At 52.0% G+C, this 19,311-nt stretch overlaps 1 protein-coding gene across 6 annotated transcripts in view; it reads right to left on the bottom strand.

Annotated features, from left to right (window-relative positions):
• Positions 1 to 8,198: 8,198 nt before the first annotated feature.
• The window catches only part of MEF2D (myocyte enhancer factor 2D), a 38,851-nt gene continuing 27,738 nt past the window's right edge, over positions 8,199 to 19,311 (bottom strand). For 4 of the 6 annotated variants that reach the window (XM_065901962.1, XM_065901955.1, XM_065901971.1 and 1 more), the window contains exons 7-12: positions 18,687 to 18,877; positions 18,185 to 18,205; positions 16,896 to 17,025; positions 13,140 to 13,359; positions 12,383 to 12,689; positions 8,199 to 12,049 (exon numbers count right to left, since the gene is read on the bottom strand). In XM_065901962.1, the coding sequence (XP_065758034.1) occupies positions 12,038 to 12,049; positions 12,383 to 12,689; positions 13,140 to 13,359; positions 16,896 to 17,025; positions 18,185 to 18,205; positions 18,687 to 18,877 (881 nt within the window). In that variant the 3' untranslated portion in view covers positions 8,199 to 12,037. The remainder of the gene's footprint in view (positions 12,050 to 12,382; positions 12,690 to 13,139; positions 13,360 to 16,895; positions 17,026 to 18,184; positions 18,206 to 18,686; positions 18,878 to 19,311) is intronic. The other 2 variants (XM_065901986.1, XM_065901980.1) reach the window with 1 other exon arrangement.

Here is a 19,311-nt window from a genome sequence, read left to right as displayed (position 1 = left end):
CACCACTTCCTTAGACTTACCACAGGACCACTTCACTTCTTTATGCTATCTGCCTGGCTCCTCCAGGCATCTGAACTTGTCATCCCTGCTATGATTCTCTCTCCTACTTCTGAGGCTGATCTATGTCACTTTCAATGGTTTCTCTTTCTTGCATCGGATAACTGGGTGTTGCTTCTGTTCTCAACCTTCTTCTACACATTTTCCCTTTGAGAATGTGTTTAACTATCACTTCTGGGTGGATGACTTGTAAATCAATATTATAAAATCTTTGAATTTTGAAGTTGGGAAGGAATTTAGAAATTGGGTAGCTCAATCTTCCCAGTCCATAGAACACAGTTGGTTAACAGACTTTTATCATTCAAAAGAACTTTAAAGATGAACAAGCTTAGGGACTTCCCTGGTGGTCCAGTGGTCCAGTGGTTAAGAATGTGTCTTGCAGCCTGGATGGGAGAGGAGTTGGGGGGAGAATAGATACATGTGTATGTATGGTTGAGTCCCTTTGCTTTTCATCTGAAACTATCACAGTTTCAGTTAATTGGCTAAACCCCAATATAAAATTAAAAGTGTTTTTTTTTTTTTTTTTTTTTTAAAGAATCCATTGTGCAATGCAAGGGACAATCCCTGGTCAGGGAAATAAGATGCCACAAGCCACAGAGCAATTAAGCCCTCGAACCTCAAGGAAGACCACTACTGAGCCTAAGCATCACAACGAAGATCCTGCATGCAGCCACTAAGACACGACTCAGCCAAAAAAAAAAGATGAATTAGCTTAATTTACAAATTAGGACCTTGAGGTCTCACAGAGATTAAACATTGCTCTTTCTACTTACCATATAACTCTGTGCAGTTCAAGACACATCTACTACTTTGTGCAAGACACTAGTGGGGAACGTAAACTTGAATGAGATAGAGTTCCTTCTCTCAGGGAACTCACTTCTAGCACACACATATGAAATAAAATGTGGCAAGTCCTATAATGGAGAAAGAACATATTAATGGGCAACAGATGACAGCAAAGCTTCAATGATGGCTATCTGTATATTTAACTATATGCATAGATTAAACTTTGAGAAGGGGATAGGGCACATTCTTCTTATTAGTTCTTGATTTGTGTATATGTTCCTTAGTATATGAGAATATAAACTCAGATGGATTAAGTAACTTGTCCAAGGTGACTCTGGTAGTTAAAGGCAGGCCACGTTTAGAATTGAGGTCTCCTAACTCAAATTCTAGTGCTCTTTCTCTTACATTTCAGTATGTCTTCAACTCATTTCTCCTGAGCTGTATTATCAACTGTCTGCTAGGCATTTCTAAATGAAGGTCTACTTCCTTGCTTTTCTTAGTAGAGCAAGTATTTATCCAGTTGATATGGGTCAACATCTGTAGCTACACACAACAATACACATAACAACAACTACAACACACCTCACACTTCTTCTGGCAAAAGGTCCTATTAATTTGTCCTTCAAAATGTCTCCTTTTGACACTGAATATTTAGCTGCACAAGGCTCCCCACAGGCTTTCTGCATTCCACTATTTGTTTCACTTCCTTTGTTCACTGGCCTCAAGAACTTTCAGCTGAGTTTCTTCGCCTCAAACATGGACCTAATAACACCTATCTCAGAGCGTTTCTGTGAAGATCAGCTGTGTAGACTTGCTCTGGTAACCAAGTGTGATATAGGTAAGGCAGCCCTGTCCCCAGTCTCCAATTGTACATTGTATTTTACGGTGGTGGGTAGTGGTGGTGATCTCACTATCATCTATTAAATCATATTTTATACATACAAAAGAATAGTTGTTGCATGTGTGTTATAACATAAAATATAATGAATACCCGCAAATCTACCATTTAACTCAATAATTAGAACATTACCAGCTAGGTTTTTTCCCCAGCCCATCCATAAACTCTTTCCAAGGTAACTACTAATGAATTTTGTTATCATACCTCTGCTTTTTAAAACATGTGTGTATACCCAAACAATATATTGCTTAATTTTCCTTGGTTTTGAAATTTATGAAAATTGTTTCAAATATTTGCAGTATTTGAAAATAATAAATCTGGGATTTATTATTCAATAGTAGGTTCTTAAGATGTAGTCAATTATATATACTTTTTTAAAAAATATATTTCTAATTATACATACTTTGAAACTTCATCCCCTTGACGCAGACACATCTTTCCCACTCTGAACGCCTCTAGTAGTCACTGTCTGTTTTTAAAATGGATTGAAATTGTACCATCACTTTTCCTATATCTTAAGTGGCATCACCTCAACTAGACATAACTTCCTTGGAGAGCAGGGAGGTGGCTTACCATGGTAGGCGAGTACTGCATGGGTGGGTCTGGGTTTCAGTCCCGGTGTCACCCTCATAAGGCAGTGTCCTCGGCCTCATCCCTTCGCCTTCCTGAGCCTCCACTTCTTTCTTTAACCTAACTGGAGGGGAGTTTGTTTGTGTTTGTTTTGTGAGGAACTCCTGAGACAGTGGAAACAACGCTCTTGGTAAACTTCGCTCTTGGTCAAATTAATATTGACATCACTGTTGGCCCCCAGTTTCCAGAAGGGCCTCTACAAACAGGGCTCTTTGGCTGTGTTTGGGGACGGCCGTGTCACCCCCGAGGGCAGGGACCAGGATTCGTCTTTTCTTCGGGAACCTCCAGGCAGTGCCAGATCTGGCCGAACTGCAGACGGAGGCTAAACAGCCGGGAAAACGGCCAGAGGGCGCTCCCTTCCCCTTGAATTGGGCAAGACGACAGGCAGTTAAATTCACGCCTGCGCACCTCTTCCTCGAGGCTTTGATGAGGCCCAGCCAAAATTGGTTCTCTCCGCTCGGGTTTTTTCCTTACAGGGCCTGAATCTTTTGTGTACGCATGCGTCTTGTCTAGGCTGCGGTTGGCTAACGGCCCCATCCGTCATTGGACGAGCCAATGGAGTGAGCCCCAAAACCCACTTCCCGCCCTTCGGTGGAGGCGGGGCCTAGGAGTGGCTCTGGGTCTTTGTCCGCACCCGTCTGCCAGTGTGTACAAACTGAGGAGTGTCTGGGCCCGGGCAGCAAGCTTGGGTCACCCGCTGCCAAACGACTGCCTTGGCGTGGGTGAATGAGGGAGTCGGTGTAAAGGGAGACAGAGGCAGCGCAGCTTCCGGCAGCACCCGAGGGGCAGTTGCTAGTCACTCATTTGTTGAGCACCCACTGTATGCCAGACGCTGCCCGAGGCGCTTTGGAACGGCGATCGCTGCCTCCCTGGGAACTTACAGCCCAGTGGGACAGGTTAAACAAGTGCCTTTATTGCTGCGCTCCTCCCTTCTTCACCTTCGCCTTAGATGGAGATTCTCCTCTTCCCGAATCCTGAATCACTCATGGTCCCACCCAGCACTGACTGGCAGCGCTGGGATTGGGCACCTAGGCACCGGGGCCAGCCTCCGCTCGCAGCTGAGGGCGGTGAGGACTGGCGCCGCGGTCACGTGATGGCGGGGGTTTGGCGGGCGCGTGACCTCCCTGTAGGCGGAGTCCTTCCCCTTCCTCTTCCCTTTTGGGTCCTCGGCGTCGTCACCAGCTTTTATTGGGCACGTGGCGGCTGATGCGCAGTAAATGGGAGTGACTCTGCGCAGCCACGCTGCGAAGGCGGGGACCTCACTTTACGAGAGGCCAAACTGCCCGAGTGAGGCCAAGGAGCTGTAAACACGTGGAAACGAGTACAAAGCAAAGGGGACGGGGGTAAATGTAAATCAACCCAACTGCAAGCCGTATATAGCCTGGGCTCAAGCGAATTATACCTGGGAACTGTGTGAGGCGCTGTGGAAAGAACTTGAGAGCCGGGTTTTATTTGTATGTTTGTTTGTTTTTAATTTTGGGCCTAGGGCTTACCAGCTGTGAAATAAGAGCTGGGGACTGGACGTGCCCCTTAGACGGGCAGTGATACCGAAGATTTTAAGTTTGGAATCAGAAACAAGCCATCTCTATGAGCTCGGTAGGAACCGCTTCAGAGCCTGGGGTGGGGTCGCCTTACCTCCCTTTCACATCTGCTTGCTGTTCCTGTAACAAGTTTCCACAATCACAAGGCTGGAAAAGTTACTCAGCCCATGGGACTGAGGGGTGAGTCACAAGAACATGAGCTACAGGGAACTGCTTGGCCTCCTTGGCTGGAACAGATACCACCCTTTGCTTTCCACCTCCCAAGAGTCACCTCTTTGGGGTAGGAGCCCACTGGGTTCTCATTCTAAAGTGGAGTGATAACTAGAAGAAACGAGTCTACATTCCTCGGCCCCATTGGGTCTGGTGCTGGAAAATAGAGAAGCTGCAGAGAGTCACCACGCCCTTTAGGGGGAAAAAAATTATTTGTAGTTGGTAGCACTACAGTTTTTATGAAGTGCACTTTCACATGCATTATCTCATTTTAGTCTGACTGAACACATACTCTGTGCCAGGCACTGAGCCAGACACAAAAATGGGTGAGGCAGTGAATTTTTAAGAGGCGCTTTCAGTCCAGCTGTAGAGAGAAAATAGAGGCTACTACCTACAGTTTCAGGTAGAATGGTAGGAGCTATAAAGAAGGGGCAGATTCCTAAGACATTTCCTAAGACAAGGATATCATAGCCAGCTGGGTAGGATGGGGGAAATCAGCAAAAGGTTAATGGAGGGAAAATTGTAGGAGTAAAAGCTTGAATGATAGGAAAGTTTTCAAAGACATAAGGATGTAGAGCAGGACTGGTTTTTTTTTTTCCCTCCATAGAAACTCTTCTTACCCAAGTAAGCGCATCTATTTTCATGTCTTTACAGGTGGCAGTAATAAACATAATAACACTGACAGAGCACTTATTATGGATCAGGAATGGGTCTTAAGTGATTAATATGTAATATTTATGTAAATCTCACAGCAACCCATTTTACACATGAAGTGACTGAGTCATGAAGAAGTTAAAGTACTTTTTAGGCTCATGTCTCACAGGGCTTTTCTTGTCTCTGGCCTAACCCTTGTCCTGAGCCCTGGCTTCATCCATCCAGGTAGTTACTTCTGAACATCCACTAGGTAGCTAGGAAAGAAGTGCCATCTTCTCTTATCAAAAGAAAACCAATGACCTCTAGGGTTGTACTGGGTCTGCCACACCTGACCCTGCAATTACCCCTGAGCAGTAAAACACTCCTCCCTAACTTCGATGCCCCGAAGAAGACACCAGTGAGCTTTCCCTTGTTCAAGAGTAGCAGAAGTGAGTCAAGGGACTTCTCTGAATGTCCAGTGGTTAAGACTCCACATTTCCACTGCAGGGTGCATGGGTTCAATCCCTGATCAGGGAACTAAGATCCTGATGTGATATGGACCAAAAAAAAAAAAAAGACTAGTGAGTCAAGCAGGCCTATAGTGAAGTTAGGAGATCACAGATAGGCAATACATTTCTGGTTCATCTGATATATACAATGCAAACCCTTATGCTGCTTGAGGCCCTGTATGAATGTCTCCTTGCCCCACCCTCCAGTCTTCTTCCATGGTCTTTGGAGTTCCCATGTCCCAAGGACAGCTTCACGGGTGACCAACACTATGAATAGCTTACCTCTTCATTACTGTGAGAGGGAGCGCTGGTACTGGCAGGAAGCTTTCTAAAATGCAAATCTGATCAAGTTCCTCCTCTCCTTTAAATCCTTTGATGACCAAATATCTCCAGAATAAAACCCAAATTATGGCAATCAAGGCCCTTCAAAACAAGGTTTCCGCCTCCCTCTTCAGTTTTATCTGCTATACCTTTGACCCATACCATAGTATCTGATTTCCTGAATGCACCATTCTCCCTCCATAACTTACATGCTATTCCTGCAGGTGGGAATGCCTTCCCTGCCCTCATTTGTACATGTCTTCAAAATCCAGTTCAAATACCTCCTGTGGGAAGCCTCCTCTGATGCCACAGCCTACTTACATCCTTCCTATATGCCATTTAACACAGCCTGCTGACTCAAGAGTTAACTGTTGGTTCACTTGTCTCTTGTCCCCACATAACTTGAGTTGAGAGGCAGGAGCACCTAACAAAGAGTTTCACACCGAGCAGGTGCTTAATAAGTGTTTGCTGCATTTCAAAGGATAGCGTGAGGGAAGACACAAAAGGGTCTGTCAAGGAATGGACTGCACTGCCTGGTTGGCCTAGAGTCCAAGGGATGTATGTACAGTGGAGACGCATGGACTAACTCTGGAAAAGAGGTTGTGTCAGTTCTTTGAAGGCCCTGGGAGCCCTGCCCAGGAGTTTGGACTTATCTGGTGGGCAGTGGAGAACCATGAGATGCTGGATGATTGGTGGTGTGCCAAAGTTGGTAGGATGGGTGGGAGAAGATGAAGGCTGGGGTTAGAGAAGACAGGCAGCTGTTAGCTCTGTATTCCAGTTTATGACACTGTCACTTGGGCGGAAGATGATTACTCTAGGTCACTCAGCTGGTAAGCAGCAGAACTAGGAGCTGAACTAGTTCTAGACTGTGCCACATCCAGAGATCTTTGTACTACCACACCATAGCAGGTATGCAGTAGATGGGGCTTCAAGGCTGTCCCAGTGTGAATGGATACTCCATTAATCAGGACAGGATAGGTTATATGGCAGACGCAATAAAATCTCTGTGGCTTAATACACTTATTTTTGATTAACGCAAAAGTCCACTGTGGTGCCGGACAACACCTTAAGGCAGCTGAGTCACCAGGCTGCTTTGATGTGTTTCTACAGCTCCCACAATAGGCAAAGAGCACTCAGAGAATCACCTACCAGCTTGACTTTGAAAGTGACACACATTACTTCCAGTGTAATCCATTGGCCAGAACTAGTTTGATGACCTCACTTGACTACACAGGGACTGGGAAACAGTCTTCTAGTGCCTAGGAAGGGAAGAGGACAGGAGATATTCGTGAGCAACAGTAATGCCCACCCAGGACATCAGGGGCCTGTGACTATAGATGGGGCAGGCCAAATAGCCTAAGGAACAGACATGGGATATACAAAGCTTTGCTCAGGATTTGTGTGAGGTCAAGGCTGTTCTTGTCATAGCCAGCCAGCAGGGGAGCCTCATCTGAAAGACAGTACCTTCTAATCCCTTTCCTGCTCAGCATTGTTCACCTCTGCCCCGGCTGAGGAAGAGAGGCAAAATCTGTAATGACCCTGAGAGGGAGGTAGGACTGGTACAGATCACCGTAGTTTTCAGATGAGGAACCCAAGGAATGAAAACATTCTGTGGTGCCTGCAATTGCAGCAACCAAAGCATGAAAACCACGGTTTGTGGGTCTTAGGCATTTGCAGGCCCGTCTCCACCGTAGTATATGAGCCCTTCACACTCCATCTTTGCCTCTGCAGCACCTAATGTGAGCCTGGTACAGAGGAGTGGCCAAACCCCGTTAGTAGTGAGCCAAGCCCTCCCTGTGGCTTCCCTGGTGGCTCGGTGGTAAAGAACCTGCCTGCCAATGCAGGAGATGTGGGTTCGATCCCTGGGTGGGAAAGATCCCCTGGTGAAGGAAATGGCAACCCACTCCAGTATTCTTGCCTGGGAAATCCCATGGGCAGAGGAGCCTGGTGGGCCACAGTCCATGGGATGGCAAGTGACTTAGTAACTTAACAACAAGCCCACCAGATGCACTCTCCTCCACAGCCCCTGCATCTGCCCCACCGCTTGGCTGTGCAGGGCATGGGGCTGCCAGAGTAAGAGCTACCAGCCTCTGCAGAAAGGCAGATGGGGAAGCCCTTTGGGGTAGTGAGGAGGGCAGAGAGAGGCTCCACCTCACTGTTAAAAGCACTTCAAAAGGGGTGGGGCAGCGGCCCCTGCTGGAGGGAACTCTGTGGGTGCTGTGAACGCGGAATCCATCTGTGCCTAACATAGTGCCTGGGTAAGTTGCTCCTGTGGAAGAATTTTCAGTAGGTGAAGGTCCTCTACCCCACTACTCCTCCACCACACACACTCCAATCATTCCTGACTTGGCCTTGAGCAGTACTTGTTCTTCCCTTCCCTGCTTCTAACCAGACAACCCTCCTTAGTCCTTGGGCTGCCTCTGCTTCTGACAGAGCATCTGGAAGAAATTCTCACCTGAAACCCCCACCTCAGATATGCTGAGTACCAGGCAGGCTAACCACCATTCTTTCCTGCCAAGGGGAAGCTATGTTCTCTCACCGTGACAGGGCCACTCAGCCCTTCCTTCCCCTCCTCAGCCGACCGCACCAAAGAAACCAGAACCCAGGCCGAAGTATCAGAAACGTGTATTCTTTTTCTTTTAATAGTAAACCTCTTTACAACAAATATAGTGAAAGAGTTTTCAAACAAAACTCATAAGAATCTCGAGGACTTTGTCTTTTCTTATTGTGTAGAATACTAAGAAAGCATCACCATACAGCACGAAAAGAAATATTGAAAACAAATCAACAGCCACACACTTGGACTCGCCCTGCCCAGGACCCAGGAGGAGCCCCAGGAGTGTGGGTGATTGTCGGGTTTGGGGGTGGGGCACCTCCACGGCCTGTCTCCCCCTCCCTCTGCCTCCCCGCCTTCCTTCCGGAACTTGAGTGGGGAAGACAGAGAGAATCCAGATTCTCCATATAACATTCCAGCCCCTCCTCCCCCCATACAAATCCCATTCCTTCTACCAACTGCTCAGGGGATGGAGAGAGGTGGTAAGAGGGGAGATGAGGCGTTCCCAGGCTCCATGTCGCCTCTCCTCCATGAAAGCCTAACTGCACCCCCCACCCCACCCCAGGGGATTCCAAAGAAGTCAGTTAAAAATATATAGATATAGATATTTCTAGATACACTTTTACATCATTTCTGTCTCTCCAAACAAATAAATAATCAGCAAGAGAAGGTGCATTACTTCCTTCCTGTTCAAGGTGGGAAGGGCTGGATAAAGGTCAGGGGTCAGTCTCGCTGCATTGAGTGCACTGCCGGGGGATGGGGGGAGGAGAAATGGTGTGTTCCATTGTGGGGGGGGTGTGTGTCGAAGGGGGGGTCCTCTTGCCCACTATCCCTGAAAGCTGTGGGAAACCTGGGGAGCGGAGGGGCAATGGATGACTCCAGTGATTACTTTGGCAAGTGCCCAGTTCTTTGGAGGAAGGAGTGGGTGGAGGCAAATTTGGCTTGTGAGAGGAAGAAGAAATGAAGTCTCTACTTGAGATCTGGGTTCTCAGGACCAGCTCATTGGGCCGGCCAGGAGCCCACTACCCCCAAGAGAAACTTTGGGATACTGACTTGCAGAAATGTCACATATTCAATCACATCAGCTCCTGCCCCCAGGGATAGAAAGAAAAGGACACATACACATCCACACATGGTAATCAAAAGCCAGGTTTGCCATTACAAGGCAGAGGGCAAAACTGGTGAATATTGCACCGTGAACTGCAGGGGCCCTCACCCCCATCCCATGTCTAACAGTGGCCAAGTCCAGCCTAGAAAGGTGGGTGGACTGATGGCGGGAATAGCCTGAGAAGGGAAGGCCAGCCATTCAACGTTTATTGAGCACCTATCATTCACCTTTCACCCACTCATCATTAACTGAGCGCTGGCTGCATGCCAGGCGCTTGGCAAGGCTCTGCGGACGCACACATGCATGCGCTACACCCTGGCTTCTTTCAGGGTCCTGATCAAGTCTCATCTATTCCTGACGGTCCCTCTAGGAACCTGCAGAAAACTGGACATGCTTGTGTGTGCCCAACTGGCAGGTGTTCGGGGGGCAGGTAAGCTATAAGGAAGAATGACTGCCCCAGCAAGGAAAAAGCTTCAGAGAGGAAGAAGAATTTGAGCGTCATCCTAAAAGCAGGATGGGGGTGGGGGAAAGCGAGAACTCCAGGAGAGGGACCTGTGCATAAAGGTGTGGGCACTGGGTGGACAATTGTGCGTGGAGCTGCAGGAGAGGTAGGGTTACAGGGAGAGGCGAAGAGGGCCAATGCCAGATCCCCCTGAACTGAAGTATAAACATTAGAGTTGAGGGTGAGAACAGGTGATGGAGCAGAGAAAAGAGAGTGGGGCTCAGGAAGGAGGGTCACAGAGCAGGAAGCCAGGGCTGTATGGCTGCAAGAGCCATCTGTCCCTCTGTAAACACACACTCAGGCACACACGTGCACATACACAAACACGCGCGTGCGCCCTCAGAGCTCAATTCACACGGAGATTCACATACATGCCCAGACGGGCTCAGAGACACAAAGGAACACCCATGCAATCATACACACACACACATAAATACAAAGGTACACTCAGACATGTAAATGCCAGGTGCCCTCATAAACACGCTCAGGTACCTGTGCGGTCACACGAACCCCTCCGCTTCTGTTTCCTTCCCTGCTCCAAGCGTTGGAATACTGCAAGTGGCTGGATCGCAGAGGCAGGCAGAAACTCACCTGCCACAAAACCAGCCGGGCCTTGCCTAACTCTACCTTCTGCACCCCTTGGGCAGAGCTGGGCTTCTGTCTGCCTGCCACGTCACCCAGGCCAGGCCCTGGAAGGCAGGGGGTGGTGGTGGGTTGCGGGCTGGGGGCCTGCCCCCTCCAGTTTGATCTGTGATCCAGCCTGAGGTCCCTGGACCCCACGCTTTGGCTGCCCCCACTGGGGAGGCAGCGGAGAGGGTGGACTTGGGGGGAGGGGAGGGGAGCAAGAACAACAGCAGAAGAATCTCGTCTGTACAGTACGGGCCGTTTGAGTCATTATTATTACAATATACTTTGACAAAAATAGAATCTCATTTCATATCAATACAACAACAACAAAAAAACAGTTTCCTGGACTGTTACACTGCTAACGTTTTCCAAAGGTTGCTATTTACAATTACAGTAGCCAAGAGGGAAGGTGGGATGCGGCCTGGGGGTGGTGGGGCAGGAGGTAGCGAGACAATGAGGGCGCCAAGAGCAGGGAGGGGGGGTCAGGAGCGGAAGGAGCTGGAGGAGGGCAGGAGGGGGGCAAGGAGGGAAGAAGGGAGGCAGGCCTTCGGACCTCCTGTTCCCGCTCCCACCCTCACACACCACGCCCATGTCCACTCCTCTGGGGATGTGTACGTGCAAGGAAGAGCGAGTCCCCTCACTCACACTAGTCCCTGGATGCAAGGGGTTGCGGTCCTCAGACACCCCAGGGTGCCGGAGGCGTCTCCTGCTAAGCCACCTCCCTCTCCCGGTTCCGTTCTCCCTGCACTTCGTGGCCAGCTTTGCTGGGCTGGTGTCAGCTGAGGGACGGGGAGCTATTGCACTGTATATCTTAGAGAAAACGCTGGGGAAGGGAGGGGGCCCAACTCACCCCCTGCCCCAGCCCTCGGCCCCTCCTCAGCCCTCTGCTCATGGCTCTGTCTCTCTCCTACTGTGCTTCACAGGGGGCCCCACCTCAGACCCCTCCCCGACAGCCCCGGATCCCCAGGCAGCCTTCCAGCCCCAGTGCTCGCTCGGCCAGCACCTCCACACCTTGGAGGCGCAGCTCACGTGAGGATGGGAGAGTGTGTGCGCGTGCACAGGGGCGTTTGGGGCCCAGGCCTGGGTATTCTGCCCCACGTGCCTGTGGCCACAAGAACAGCTCGGAAGCAGAGACTCTTTTCAGAAGCTCTGCCTCACTTTCCCCCTAAAACACAAAACCACTCATTGAGCCGACTTTGGGGTCTCAGTCTATTGTAAGGGGTTTCTGTTGTTTGGTAGTTTTTTTGGTTATTTCCCTCTATCTGGGGGAGGGGGTGGGAGGGCTCCGCATGCAGGGCTCGGCGCCTGTCCTTTCCCAAGGCCTATCGGGCCCCCCACCCCTCCTGCAGCATATGTGTACAACGTGCAAAGTGTCCCCCCCTTCCCGCAAAAAAGAGCCCCTCTCAGCCAGTGAAAATGGCGGGGGGTGCAGAAAGAGGGGATGGGCGCATCCCCCTCTCCAAAGCGAGAATCCAAATTAAAAAAAATATAATAATAATAATAATAATATAATAATTATACACAAATGTAACCGTCAACAGGACACGGAGCACAAGAAAGGAAGTGGGGGGTCGAGCAGGAGGAGCCCAGGACAGGGAGGGGTGGGCGGTGAGATTGTCAACTCTTCATCAGGGAGGCGGAGAGGAGGGGAGTGGGGATCGTCACTTTAATGTCTGTGAAGAGAGGAGATGGAGAAGGGGGTGTGAGGGCGTGACCCAGGCTACGGGCTCTGTGCCCCCCACGCCCCTCTCCCAGTAGGGCCAGGACTCTGGTGGCAAGGCCAGCTCTGAGGGGGAAGTCATCAAGCAGAAGGACTGATGCTGGAGGGCGGGGAGATGGGCCTCTGGCGGGGGGAAAAGGGGTGCCGGTCCTGCGCCGTAAGGGCTGACGGAAGGGCTAGCTGGCCACAAGGCCTCGTGGGTGGGAGACGAGACAGGCTGGGGGGCTGAAGGGGCAGTCCCTGGTGGAGCAGACAACGGCAGACAGGAGGGGCGACGCTACAGTACCCAGGTGTCGAGTCGCATCCTCTTCACAGCTGAGCCCTCAGCCTCAGGCTCTGGGGCTGGGCGCAGCAGGCCCAGTGTGGGCCCGAAGTCCCCCCGTCCATCATCCCGGTCCCCCGTCTCGTAGGAGCCCCCAGCCGGGCTGCTGAGACCGTCGCCGGGCTCAGGGCGGGTAGCCGGAAACACAGCTGGAGGGGGAGGCGCAGGGCTGCGCTCACGGCTCGGGGACACGGGTTCCGACTTGATGCTGATGTGGGGGTGGGTGGTGACTGTGAGGGCGGCACCCACGTGGGGCAAGGGGCTGCCCGGGCTGGGGGGCGGCAGTGGGCGTGGAGTACAGGGGAGAGGAGAGAGGACGTGAGTGACAGGAGGAGCGAGGCGGGTCACAGACAGAGAAAGGACAGAGAATGAGAAGATGGGAGGTGGGGTTGGGTTGGGGACAGGTGGGTGGAGACAAGAGACCAGAAGGGCGGGGGGGTGGCGAGAAGGGAAAAGAAGGAAGATAAATCGCGTTAGTTTTCTTTCTAATCCACGTCATCTTCTGCAGCCTGGGGGGCCCCCCCACCCCGGGTTGGCTAGGGGCAAGGCTCAGGTGGGTCTCCCAGGCCTACACCAGGGATGCCAGGGCTGCCACCTTAGAGGCTCCCGTGCTGTCCACTGACAACAACCCTGAAGGGATCTCAGGTCTCTGAAGGCCTCTCCTCTTCCCGCCCGTCACTCTCCCGCCACAGACGCCGGCAGGGCGGCCCCCAGGACTCACATTAGGTTGCTGAGAGACACGGGGACCAGGTGGGGCTGCTGCTGAGGTGGCTGTTGTGGCTGCTGGGGCGGCTGGGGCGGCTGCGGCTGCGGCTGCTGCGGAGGCTGCGGCTGGGGTGGCTGCTGCGGCTGCTGCCAGGCAGTGACGTTGCTGAGCGACAGCCCCCCAGGTGAGCTGAAGGCTGGTAAGGAGGAGAGCTCTGCACTGGTCAGCTGGTAATCTGCACAGCGTGAGGGAGGAAAGTGAGGGGGAGCCTCCCACTGTGGGAAAGAGGACAGAGGCTCCCACGCCCTGGGAGCCGCCTCCAGGAGTTCTATCAGGGTGGGGGGGAGTTGTTCATGATAGCTGTGAATAATTAAATCAGCCCATCTGAACTCAGTGAAGACAGCACTCAACGAAACACCAATCTTAACCACAAGGTGCTGCTTTTTAACAGAATGTAAAAGAGAGGTGGTTTTTTAAAACAAGTGTTGAGCTTTTTTTTTTCCCAGCCATGTGGAGGTATCACTTTTAGAATGCCAATTTTAAAAAAGAAGGGGAAAAAGGTAGGTAGGGAAAGTCTAATATATGTCTAACTGTCATCTCTTCGACTGCCAAGTTCCAAGTGCCTTTCTGGGACAGAGGGGAGTCGAGGGAAAGGCTAAGTGAATGGCACATCTGAAATGAACGACTAGAACCACCATTCCTCTGTGTGCCCCCAACACACAGAACAGGTGGCAGCAAGGGTTCCAGCTGCTGCACCCACAAACTCAAGAGGATGCACCTCTGCTGCCCAGGAGGGCCTGTGAGGGAAATAGGCCTGTGGGACAACCGCCTGGGGTCTGGTGGATTTCCCCATGAGGTGGCATGTCTTGTTTTCCAAAATGTCTCTGTCTCAGTGAAGAAACTGTGATGTTTGCACTGTCACAGAGCAAACAGAACCGTGAAATGTTTCACAATTTACACAGCCCTGCTGTATTTCATGCTGCAGCCTGTTTGGGATTGTTGAGAAAACGTCTTCCCTGAGGAACAGGGCCGAGGGCACTGTGGCTGATGAGGAGGACGTACCGACCAGCCGGCCCCCCGCCACACCACCTGAAGGCTGTCTGCTCCAGCCCTCGGGAGCAGGGAAGACAGGATTATCTGTGCAATGGAGCAGAGAGGAGCAGGACGCGAGCCATGGGGTCAAACTTCCTGGCCACCTCTATGTACAGGCCATGTGACTTCGGTGAACTAACTGACTGTAAACCGGAGGCAATGAACCTGCCTGCCTCACACAGCTGCTTTGAGGACTGAGCGAGTTAATGCATATAAAGCTTAGAGAACAGTGTCTGGCACATAGTAAATATTCACAAGATTTACCTGCTGTTATTATTCATTCACCAATGAGGCAACTGCAGCCTCCAAGTTTGAGGAACTTTCCCAAGGTCACAGTGCAGAGCTCAGACAAGACCCCAGGCTTCTTTATTTCTTTAAATCTAACTCTAGAGATGGTCCATGCTTGCCTCTGGTCTTACAACAATGTTAGCCAGGAGTGTTGAGACAGTTAAATTTAAAAGGCAGACCAAGGGCAGACAAGAGCCCGGAGGACCAACTCTTTAAAACACTCATTTCAGAAACAAGGAAACCAACTCTGAGGAGCGTGGTGCCTTGCCCGACGCCCCCAGCCAGTGAATGGTAGGGACGCCACACCCAGTCCTGCACTCTCCCACCACACTCCCGCCCTGTCTACCTACAGACTTGACTCCCCGCCTGACCCCTTGGTCTGCTCCTAGAAGGACCACAACCAGACCTCTGCAGCCAGTGTCAACAAGGGGCCAGGCCTGTCCCTTACCCGTGATATTACCAGAGGCAGATCACCCCAGCTGGAGTCTGGACTGGGGCCAGGGACTGTAAACAGTGAACAGGTAAACAGCAGTGTGTTCACTGGGCTTTTGTTTATATACAGAGCGTCACCTGAAAACACCTGCTGTTTAAACTGAGATCTACTTAACTACTCCTGCAGCAGGAGGAACTGGAGCCCCTGGTTTTCGGGAGGATGTGAGAAAGCCCAAACACTTCTCAGCAGGGCTCCGAGGGCAGCCCAGGGTCAGAATCTGCTTTCTCACCAGACTGACAAGTAGAGTCTAAAGTCTGGCTTTGCTGAGTGTCTGTTCCAGGTTCACGGACACCGACTAAGCTCCCTCCTGCTGCACAGAGACTGGTGAAGGACCCGAGAAGATGGCAGGACACCACCACCATGCGATTCTCGAGTAAACAGCAGCTCCTGAGCGCTGCCCTCTAGCAACCGCCCCGGCTGACAGGGCTAAAAGGGCCTCAGAGACCCCTGTCCACCCACAGCTCACTGGTGAGAACTCCTACTGGCCTCCAAGGGTACAACCATCTGAAGCAGTCCTCTCTAAAGCTGCCCAAGAACACGGTAACGTAGGAGTGCGTACACACACAGGAGCACATACAAGGGACAAGACTTCGCAGACACCCAGGTGATAAACTCTGGACCCCAACACGCATGCCAGGGTCCCTCCAGCTCTCTCACCTGCCCTAAGGGCCTTTCCTACACACAGGGCTGGGTTCTGGATTTTCACACACAGGGAAGAGGTGGGATTCTGTGGCTCTCTGTACTGGTGTCTGGGACCTTACCTAGTATGACTCAACTCTGGAATGGGGGCTTGGAGAGTGGGGAGAAGTTTAGCGGTCTTTGGTCTAGTCTGATTTTACTGCAGAACAGCCCTGATGCAAGTCACTCATAGCTGAGAGAAGCTGAGGAACATGAGAGGCTTGCCTCAGTGAGAAAAACAGACCAGGGTCCCAGCCACACAGATGCTCTGAAGCAAGGTGACACGGCATTTCTGCACTGGGAAGTCCTTCCTGACACAGCACCTTGGAATGCAGGCGAGGATGTTCCGTCACAGACTGTTCCTGGGAGGGTGTGAGTGGGTGACAGAGGCCAGGATAGCCTGGGGACCCAAGACAGTCTAAGCACTGGGTGTCCTTTCTGAATTCTACCCAGAGACCTCTCTCATGTCACCAAGTGACATGTCACCTTCAGACCCCCTCCCCCACCTTCATCAGACTTCCTCCTCCCTTACCCCGGCGTCATTCCACCAAGCCAACATCAGGCTGAGAGCCCGCTTCTTCCTCCTCCACCTTGCCCTGGAGTCCCTACTTGGCTTTCCCAGGAAGCTGGATACATCTTCCTAACCATGCTTCCTCTCGGGCCTCCACCACCTCCCTTTCTCTCATTTCTTCATCCTCCTCCTCCCAGACCTGGACATGCTTCCCTCCCCACTCCCTGACCTGGTCAGCCTGAGTCACCCAGCTGCTCAGCCCACCTCAGATGGGAGCTGCCCAAGGACAGGGCTCTCCTCCATCAGGTCCTATGTAAAAATAAGGGACACTCACATAGACTTGATTTTTCAGACGAAACAATGAATAATTTTTCTGTAAGTATGTCTTGGAGACAGTTCCAGGAACACCATCACCATGTGAATGGCATCTGATGTTGCTATTTGCTAAATCTGGCAACCTTAATTAGGTGGTGTGCTTTGCGTGTGTGTGTGCTCATTCATGCCAGGGGCTTAGCCCACCAGGCTCCTCTGTCCATGGGATTTTCCAGGCAAGAATACTGGAATGGGGTGCGACTTTCTGGGGGCTCCCCCAAATCGACAGCCTTCCTCAGATTGGAGCAGCCCCCAGAGAATACACTGTGTTCCCTTTGTGGTCCCACCCCTAGCCCAAGACCAACTGCACCAAGCTACATGTAACATGAACACTCACCTGTATTGTAGGCGGTGGGCATGGAAGAGAAGGGGAGGCCCTGGCTGAGTAAACTCGGTGTTGCCACGGAAACCACTGGGGTGGTGAGCGAGTGCGTAGACTGGGAGACCCCGAGGCGCTGGGCATTGTTCTGCAGGAGAAAACAGTCTGTCAGAGGTGGCAGATGGGTGGGCTGCTTTATCCTGGCCCCCCATTCCAAAGCCCAGCTGGGCAACTCAAGGCCCAGGTGGGATGCCTCAACGTGGAGGCCCCAGAGATACACACACACAAGGCTGCGCACAGAGACGCTGAAATCCACGGAGAGAAACATGCGCACACAGATGCACGCCCACCTACACATGCCGGCCCTATGGCCCCAATGCCCGCCCGGGCCCCATCTCCACTGCTCTCCTGGCTGGTCCTCCGTCCGTCATGCTGCAGCACACAACCTGCTAGAAGCACGCTGGCATGTGTGAAGGGAATGCGGGGCCTGGCGTGGCGTGTGCCTGCGTGTACGCACACACGTGTGTGGGGCTGTCAGCTCCATCTGCCGCTGAGTCACTTGTTTATTCCAACTCCACACTGGGGCCGAAACTGCCGCCGTGTTGGCCGCCAAAGCCTGCCTGCCTTTTCCAGCCTCTCTGGCCTCCCGTCAGGGAGCTGGGGAGGGAGGAGCCCCCGCCCCACTCCGGCTGAGGGTGAGTATGTAAGTGTGTACACGTGTGAGAGAGAAAGAGTGGCTGTGTGCGCCTCTGAGTGCCTGTAAGACGGGCTGTGTGCAGGAAGGAGCACAGAGACGGGGACGCAGGGAAGCCCACGACCAAGGACAACTCTGGCCTTGCCTGGCCTCAGTTTCCCCTAGAAAGCCGATTTTCCTGTCTGGCTGGCACTCCACTGGAGGGCCCTGTCCAGGGTGGGCCTGAGTAGTCAGAGGGCAGAGGCCTAATGCAGGCATTCTGGGACACAACGAGATGGGACTTCTGAGGTCTGAGGCCTGGGGCAGGCCCACTCGCCTCTCGCGCACATGTGCACGCACACGCAGAGAGGTGAGTGCACGAACGCAACATCACATGAAGATGGCCACAGACACTCAGGTACACACACGTGCATGTGTAACCCCTTGCCCCCGCCCCATTCACTTCTGTATCCCATCTGGCACTGAGCACAACTCCTGGCAGATAACCAAACAACAGGCGCACACACACAGGTGAAAGGACAAAGGCACACACACACTCCATGCGAGGGGACCGCAGAGCAATGGGCGGGCCCAGGATTCAAAGCCGCAGCAGACATCTCCCCGCCTCACTTACCAGATCTAAATGGTCCTCAGTCTGGGAGCAGAAATAAAACCAAGGGGATGGTTCAGTCTCTGTCCTCTGCCCTTCCCTCATAGCCCTGCCCCCATGGCCATCCCATCTACCTCTCTGGCCCAGAATGACAGGACTCTTCACCGTCCTGACTGATCTCCAAAGATGCTATATCCCAGAGCCCACCAGTGAGGAAATCCTCACAGGCTAACCCGCATCCCTCTGCTGTGACGGCAAGTCCCCCTCTCATCCTCCTGTTATCATCAGGGAACCTCTCTCCCACCTTGTGTCCTGTTTCACCCCCCGTGAGGCTGGTAATTCTGTGTTCCAGCCTCTCGTAAGGCCCTTTGGGAGGAAGAGCTCATAAAAAGCCACGATTCCACATTCTCTTGGGAGGTCCTACCTGCTGCTTAACTTTCATCTCTTCTGTTGGAGGTCAGCTTTGTCCTCCCTCCCCACTCTCCATTCCTCAGCCCCTGCCCCTTGGTTCAAACACCCTACTCACCAAGTGATGCATTAACCCCTTTCCTCCCTGGGAAGTGATGACCCTCAGGTCAGGCTTGCGGCTGGGGGCTCCAAGCTGGGCGCTGTGGGTGGGTGGGGGTGGAGACTTGGCGGGGATGACCTTGTTTAGGCTGTTGCCGTTGGCCACGGGGAGGAGGCCAGGGGAAGCCCGAGCACTGACATAGCCATTCCCTGGAGAGGTGAAGAGAAAGGGGCAAAAGGAAAAACATGGACCTACCACTTATCCTTATTAACTGCGCCAGAAGGTCTGTTACCCAGAACTTCTCAGAATCATGCTCAGGTTTTGAGTAGGGGCAGAGTTCTCCAATTTCCCCCTAAAACCACCTTGTCTTGGCAATAGGGGGAGAACACCCCTTACTCCTCAATCATCAGGTTCATCCCCATGCCTCCAAGCTACATGTGATGGGGCTGGGTGGTAGGAGCTGGTCACTGATGGCAGAAGTCCAGCACTTGCCCCCAGCCGGGCCCATAAAGACACAGGTTGTACAAGGGCGGCAGCCTGAAAGCTAAGACTCAGTGAGGATCCTGGTCATAAGATCAAATCAATATTCAGACTGCTCCCCTTGCCTTGAGTTGGGAATGCCAGGAAAGACACACCATGAACT

This window comes from Muntiacus reevesi, chromosome 1 (assembly GCF_963930625.1).
Source record: "Muntiacus reevesi chromosome 1, mMunRee1.1, whole genome shotgun sequence".
NCBI lineage: Eukaryota > Metazoa > Chordata > Mammalia > Artiodactyla > Cervidae > Muntiacus > Muntiacus reevesi.
This window is presented reverse-complemented; position numbering and strand designations above follow the sequence as displayed.